This window comes from Enoplosus armatus, chromosome 4 (genome assembly GCF_043641665.1).
Source record: "Enoplosus armatus isolate fEnoArm2 chromosome 4, fEnoArm2.hap1, whole genome shotgun sequence".
NCBI classification, from domain to species: domain Eukaryota; kingdom Metazoa; phylum Chordata; class Actinopteri; order Centrarchiformes; family Enoplosidae; genus Enoplosus; species Enoplosus armatus.
This window is the reverse complement of record NC_092183.1, coordinates 655,001-662,500: the sequence shown is the minus strand read 5'-3', so window position 1 is coordinate 662,500 and position 7,500 is coordinate 655,001. Positions and strand designations below refer to the sequence as shown.

The following is a 7,500-nucleotide window of genomic DNA, read 5'->3' as shown; positions in this document are numbered from 1 at the left end:
TAACAGTAGCTGGAGAGATTTTAGCTCACTGATGATGTACACGTTATTATTTACAGCGACTGTCCAATCAAAGAGTTTATCAAACCAAAAACACAAGAGCAAAAGTGTGAGAAAAGGATTGAACTGTGTGTTTATCTGCTAATGTTAGCATGTCCGGCTAACTAGCTGACTGGCAAGAGTTAATTTACATAAAAAAGCCTGTATTTTTAGTCAAATTGTCTCTATGCTGTCTGTAATAAAGCAGCTGAATCAGCTGTTAGCAGCTCCTGTCTGCAGTGTCCTCATGGACGGACAGACAACTGTCACTGATCACTGAGACACTGAAGGAAAGTTAAAAACAGAAGGATTCTCAAGCAGGTTCTGCAGCGTCTTTCCTCTCTGATGTCTGAGTGGATTTCTGGAGGTTTGTTCTGATGGACATCAGAGATGATGATGTCCTCTGGAAGTGGACGTCACTCTGAATGATTCAACATGTGTTTCATGTCTGTGAGTTCACATCTGACTGTTGTGACTCTGAGAAGGATTTTTAACTCAAATTCACCTCCCACAGTATCTTTGGACCCCCCCCCCCAACTCTCCAGCGCCCCCCTGAGGAGGCTTTTATTGTTGTCCTGCAGAATGTCCATGTCCACCACAGACCATATCCTGTAATCTGTAGTTTCCTCCCCCACCTCTTCTGTAATGTCTATCCTGTCTGAAGGGGCTTTATTCAGCTTTTACCACCAGGATACAGTTTGCACATGATCAAAAATTAAATCCTGATGAAGGAACTTCCTTCTCATATTATTTGTACTGTGATCTGGTCTGATTCTGATTCTGATCTGTCTGTGGACTGTAGACACTTCTTCTTCTATCATGGCACATGGAGGACTGAGGCCAGAGAAAGGTGAAGGTTTCACACGGTCATGTGTCTGTTGGTCTGTCTGGACGAGTGATTTGGTTGAAATCAGCACTTCCTGTCCCAGTTCAGAGCTGCAGTGTTTCATGTGCTAATCCTGCTCTGCTAACTCCTCGCCTTGAAACACAGCTGTTTGAAGTGCTAATCATCCTCTATGAGCAGTTAGCCTTTAGCGGCTAGTGTTTGAAGTGCTAATCCAGGCAGAGAAGCGATGATTATTAATGTGTTTCTGTCCAGCTGCTGACGAGGCTGCAGAACATCTGGAACAAAGACTTTCTGAACTGAACTGGTTCCTGCTGTTCAATTTTCTACTAATGCAGAATCAGTGTCGTTACTACGCAGAGAACCTCTGAGCTGCACCTGATGGTTTCACCTGGTTAGCTGTGCCACAGGCCCGCCAGCTTTCACTCTGGGACACCATCCGTAGATCAGCATCACATGACACCGCTCGTGTTCATGTGTGATGTCACGTGTCATGTGACGTCATGCTGTCATGTCATCACGGTTCATGTCTCTTTAGAGTTGTGTTAAGTGCAGTATTATGTAGTACTCTGCTATACTGTGCTGTACTGTGTACTAGTGTACAGTACAGTGAATACTACAGAGCAGTACACTGAATACTACAGAACAGTACACTGAATACTACAGAGCAGTATACTGAATACTACAGAGCAGTACACTGAATACTACAGAAGAGTACACTGAATACAACACTGAATACTACAGAACTGTACTGTATAGCACGTTGTAGTACTGTGCTGTGCTGTGTAGTACTGTGTAGTACTGTGTAGTACTGTGCTGTACTGTGTAGAGCTGTGCTGTACTGTGCTGTCCTGTGTAGTACTGTGTGTGTTTGTTTGTCCTCTGGGTGTTTTTCACTCAGCTGATCTCAGACCAGCCAACAACAACAACAACAACAACTGGAACACATTAATCTTTGATCTGAAACACAGAAATGAATTCCTGTTGTGTTGTTCTGGTCTGAGATCAGAGACCTGTGACTCACATTCATATAGATAACCTTTATATGTATATATACATATATATAAATATTATATGGGCCGTCCGTCTGCAGACGTGAATAAAACCACAAGAACTACTCCCTTGTTGCCAGTCTTCTGTTTTTCCTGAAATTCCCACGACAACAAGATTATGTTTTTGTCGATGATGCTTTTATGTTTTGTGTCCTGAAGAAACAACGTGCTCCGTGTGGACGTCTCCGACCTAAAGAAGGTTAACAGCTGCAGCTGTCCTTCAGCAGAGTCCTCCTCCTCCACGGATCAGAGACGTCGACTGAGTGAACAGGAGGTTTGTCTGAACCCCTGAGGCCTCCGACAGTCTGAAACTCAGGACGTAGACTCGACTCAGTGAGGATGCTCCTGTTTGAAGAGTGCTGTCTTTGGGTCCAGTAAATTACTTTTTTCTGATTTATGTACATTTTCATAGAAAGTTGTTGTTGCTGAGTTTATTGTTTATCTGAATCCTCATCTTTCAGAATTATAGTTGGTTTGTATTTGTTTTGTAAGTGTTAAATAAAATGCTCTGTCTAAATTAAATCTATAATTATTGGCTTTAAAAGTAACAGTTCATCAAGTTCTGAAGCTGCAATGTTTCTTTTTCTCTGAATCTAATTTGTTGTTTTTCTTTGCTGAGAAGGAAATTATTCATCATTATTAAGACAGTTTAATGTGTTGATTAGAAGATGACGATCTGTTGTCATTAAAGCTAAAGTATTAAAGTATTATATATGTATTAATACACATTTTGCATTATTAAGTTCACATTAACATTGTTTTGTTTCAGCTTCTCTTTGTCTTATGTGACAGTAAACAGAACATCTTAATGTCGCTCCTGTCTTCAGGACGCTTTACTCTCCGTCATCAGGAAAATAATCAGCAGATTCATCAAGGATGTGTTTGCTGTACGTTGTCATAATTGAGCTGCATTGGGCTGTAACTGTACTAATGTATTTATGAAATTAATGTAATGTATAATATATCTTATTGTGTGAATGAATAGAGAGTTGAGGATTGAAATAAATGCAATAATGTGTTTAGTCAGTCCTCTGATGTTGCTGTGCTACTTTATTTCATCCAGAGGTGAGAATAAACAGCTGGATGACATCAGAGCCGTGTTCATTTCCTTCAGCTCAGGTTTTGTAGAAAGACAAAAGGTCCGTCTCAACAGGAGACAGACGCTGCAGACAGATCAACAGACAGCATGTTGGAGGGTTTGTATGTTCCTTCGTCACTCCGTCTCTTTCTTTTTCAGTCTGTTAGTAAAAAGACTAAACACAATTCTCATCCCCTCACTGATCGAGCTAATCTCAAGTTAAACTGTCTCAGTGGCCCTCCATCAGCCTTAACCCTTTGACCTTTGACCTACAGTGAAGTTAAATATGATCTGTAATGACAGGTTCATGGTGATAAACGCCCAGAAATGTGAACTAATGACATCAAACAGATTATTATAACATTCAGATACAGAGGGCCCTTCCTCCTTTGTTAAATATATAATATTAGATAATATTATATAAATAATATTATATTTTTGAGCTCAAACATTTTGTCCCTAGGAAGTAAAATAAAATAATGTGAACAGCAGAGCAGAAAAGAGAACTGAGCAGGTTAGAATCACTGAAGGTTACAGTAGAGTACAGTAGAGTTAGAGTACTGTACAGTAGAGTACAGTAGAGTTAGAGTACAATAGTGTACAGTAGAGTACGGTAGAGTAGAGTTAGAGTACAGTAGAGTACAGAAGTGTACAGTAGAGTAGAGTAGAATATAGTTAGAGTAGAGTAGAGTTAGAGTACAGTAGAGTAGAGTTAGAGTACAGTAGAGTACAGTAGAATATAGTTAGAGTAGAGTAGAGTTAGAGTACAGTAGAGTACAGTAGAATATAGTTAGAGTAGAGTAGAGTTAGAGTACAGTAGAGTACAGTAGTGTACAGTAGAGTAGAGTTAGTGTACAGTAGAGTAGAGTTAGAGTACAGTAGAGTACAGTAGTGTACAGTAGAGTAGAGTTAGTGTACAGTAGAGTAGAGTTAGAGTACAGTAGAGTACAGTAGTGTACAGTAGAGTAGAGTTAGAGTACAGTACAGTAGAGTAGAGTTAGTGTACAGTAGAGTACAGTAGTGTACAGTAGAGTAGAGTTAGAGTACAGTAGAGTAGAGTTAGAGTACAGTACAGTAGAGTAGAGTAGAGTCTGGTACCTGCAGGTTCTTCCTCCACACGTTCACAGCAGCGAAGGCGAGCTGCATCTGTTTCCTTCGAGCGTCTTTGTGTCGCTTATAAGCGATCTCGATGAAGATGAGGAAGATTCCGGCGACGATGCCACCAGCAACCAGCATGAACACACCTGAGGAGGACAGGTGATGGCAGGTGACACCAGGTGAGGTGTCAAATCATATTTAATGCTTCTTAAGCAGAACGATTGCACATTAGAGCTGGGCGACATGTTTTAAATCAGTCATGAAATCTAAAAGCTTAATCTTGAATATTCATACAGAAGACCAGGTTTTAAAATGGACTTCACTTATATAACCCTTTTCAACCGTAACACACACACTAAATATTAGGTCAGCCGGGGATCAGCCGGGGATCGAACCCCAACCCGCTGTACCCTGCTCTACCTCCCGTGCTAACCACTGGACCACCATGTCTCACACCAGTCTGTAGGTCTGTTTCCTACCTGCCATGTTCTCAAAGGTGAGTGTAGCAGGGGCATTGCTCCTGGAGTCACACTCCTGGTATCGAACCCACGTCTTGTCCAGATCCTCCATGAAGCCGTTCTCATGAGAGCTGAGGAGAGACAACGAAATAAATAACATGTATGTATGGTTAAATATGTAGCAGTGACGAGTCAGGTAACAGCAAGGGCCAACGGGGTATCAGCAGGGCATTAGAAGAGCATAAGGAGGGTATAAATAGAGTAACAGTATCAAAAGTTTATCTCAAGGGATTCACAAAGATATCCAAAGGGTATCAAGTAGGGTTTTCAGAAGGCTGTCAGACAGGGTATCAGAGTGGGCATCAGTAGGGTATCAGCACAGTATCACAAGGTTGTCAGTGGAGTATAAAAACGTATCAGATCGGTATCATTAGGGTGTATGTATATAAAGTGGCTATTAGTATAAGTAGGGTATCAATAGAGCAAAAGAGGGGTATCAATAGGGAGTATCAGTAAAGTATCAATAGTAGGGTATCACAACGGTATCCATAGTGAATCCGTAGGAGATCAAAAGTTCCATATGGTATTATAAGGATATTAGTGGCGTACCAGCAAGGTATCAGTGGGGTTCTAAAAGGGTATCAGAGGGGAAACAGTGGGGTATCAGTAGAGTGTCAATAGGGTACCATAAAAGTATCGGTGAGGTATCAAAAGGTACCACAAGGGAATCAGTGGGGTATTAAAAACACAAGTGTCAGAAGGATGTCAGAGGGGTGTCAGTAGATACCAGAAGCTTATCAGCAGGGTATTAGAAGGAAAATAGTGGGGTATATAAAGGGTATCAGACAGGATATCAGTATGATTAGGGTAGCAGCATATCAAAAGGGTATCAGTGGGTGTCAGAGGGCATTTGTAGAGAATCAAAAAGGTATTAAAAGGGTATCAGAAGGTATCAGTAAGGTATAAGAAAGGCATTGGGATATCAGTAGAGTATCAGTAGGGTGTCAGTAGTGTGTCAGTAGAGTATCAGTAGGGTCTCAGTGGGGTGTCAGTAGGGTATCAGTAGAGTATCAGTAGGGTGTTAGTAGGGTCTCAGTAGGGTATCAGTAGGGTCTCAGTAGGGTCTCAGTAGGGTGTCAGTAGGGTATCAGTATGGTGTCAGTATGGTCTCATTAGGGTGTCAGTAGGGTATCAGTAGGGTGTCAGTAGGGTATCAGTAGGGTCTCAGTGGGGTGTCAGTAGATCACCATTAGGGGGGTTTTACCTGAGAATAGCCAAAGAAACGTTTTGTTTCCACGGACTGTCTTTCCTCATTCCAATCCCGAATCCAGAGCGGAAGAAAAGCTCTCCTGTCGTCACCAGATCGCACTTCTGTGACGCCTCGAACTCCAACACAGCGCTGTCCCAGATGAAGGCATGAAGCTTACTACAGGAGGAGGGGGGGCAAGAAAACATTAGGCATGTGGGAGGCGGAGATCGATAGAGATAGAAGCAGGTGGACCACACCAGTCTACGGAACAACAGATACTATCACATTACATCTCTGAGGTACAACGACTAACTTCAGGAATATTTTTTCAGGTTGCTGAGTGTGTAAAGAGCCTACTTGTCTCTGACGGCCTGGATGGCCTCAGCAGCGCTCTCATAGTTGTGTTTCTCCATGTGCCGGTACATGGTGCTCAGCTCCACCTGCCGTCTGAAGTATATATCCACCGAACTCTGCTTCACTGTGGCGTAGATGAACTTATCTGATGGGTTACGCAGCTAAAAACAACAGAGTACAGCACAGAACACAGGGTCAGACATCAACTTAAATATTCACTGTCAGAGATTAACGTCTCCTGTAGGACATTTGTCTTTGTGTGCCTTACTGGGTGATTCCTCCTGGTGCATTCTGGGTGAGTAAAATGGAACAAATGGGACAATCAAAATCATGCAGCCTGAAGCAGCAGGAATAAGGTCTTTACCCGAATCAGAACTTTCCAAGTCAGCCGAATATTTTACTTTGAGGGTTCCATTTGACTTCTGCACCATATTTTGTTTGTGCTTTTTTATCTGTAGATATTTTTTGTAAGTATATTTTAAATAGAATAGAATAGAGCATTGACAGAGTCTCACCCTGGGGTCATTGATGCCAGTGATGCGCTCCTCAGGCCGGTCCAACACAAGGAAGGCTGCCAGGTTGGCAGTATAAGATGCTACAATGATCATAGCGAAACCTGCCCACACCATACCCAGAATCCTGGCTGAGAAACTCCTGGGAGCTCCTACACAGACAGGACACCGGTGTTATTACTTTGTTATTTTACACAGAGGACAGCATGTGTCCCATTAGAGGACAACCAACCTTCTCCTATCCCAGAGTTCAGCAGTACTCCCCATGAGAACCACATGGCGGAGGACAGGGTGAGGGCGTCTTCTTCTTCTTCTTCACTGTTCACTTTAAACCTTCCAAACGGGCTGCAGAGGCACATAGGTACATTTTATTATATAACATCATATGGTATTATTTTATTGTTTATTGTTTATAGTACTGTTTTGTACTGTATAGTATCATATTGTATCGTGCTGTGTAGTACTGTGTAGTACTGTGTAGTACTGTGTTGTATCATGTGGTTACCTGAACCGGTCTAATAGGTAAAGCATCACTGCCACCACGTGGACCGACAGACCGACTAACAGCCACAGTGTGCTCTGGAACGGCTGCATGAATGAATCCAGAGTGCTGCGAGGGATTTCCTAAAACATGCAAACACATCATCACCATTGTCATCATCATCATCATCATGTACATGAGCTGAGTGAGTCAGGATTCATCAGCTGTTGTTGTTGTTGTTGTTGTTGTGAGTTAACACTTCATTAAACTATCAGTTGGTTGTGGTCCCAGTACCAGGTGTACCCCCCCCCCCCCCCCACTCCAACCAGAGGGACCTA

The 7,500-nt window shown here is 42.4% G+C and overlaps 1 protein-coding gene across 1 annotated transcript in view; it reads right to left on the bottom strand.

The window, feature by feature from the left end:
* grin1b (glutamate receptor, ionotropic, N-methyl D-aspartate 1b) overlaps positions 1 to 7,500 on the bottom strand; it is a 43,959-nt gene that overhangs the window by 7,429 nt on the left and 29,030 nt on the right. Inside the window, exons 14-20 of the mRNA XM_070903741.1 lie at positions 7,187 to 7,305; positions 6,914 to 7,026; positions 6,685 to 6,833; positions 6,173 to 6,330; positions 5,831 to 5,992; positions 4,588 to 4,697; positions 4,109 to 4,254 (exon numbers count right to left, since the gene is read on the bottom strand). Of these exons, the coding sequence (XP_070759842.1) occupies positions 4,109 to 4,254; positions 4,588 to 4,697; positions 5,831 to 5,992; positions 6,173 to 6,330; positions 6,685 to 6,833; positions 6,914 to 7,026; positions 7,187 to 7,305 (957 nt within the window). The remainder of the gene's footprint in view (positions 1 to 4,108; positions 4,255 to 4,587; positions 4,698 to 5,830; positions 5,993 to 6,172; positions 6,331 to 6,684; positions 6,834 to 6,913; positions 7,027 to 7,186; positions 7,306 to 7,500) is intronic.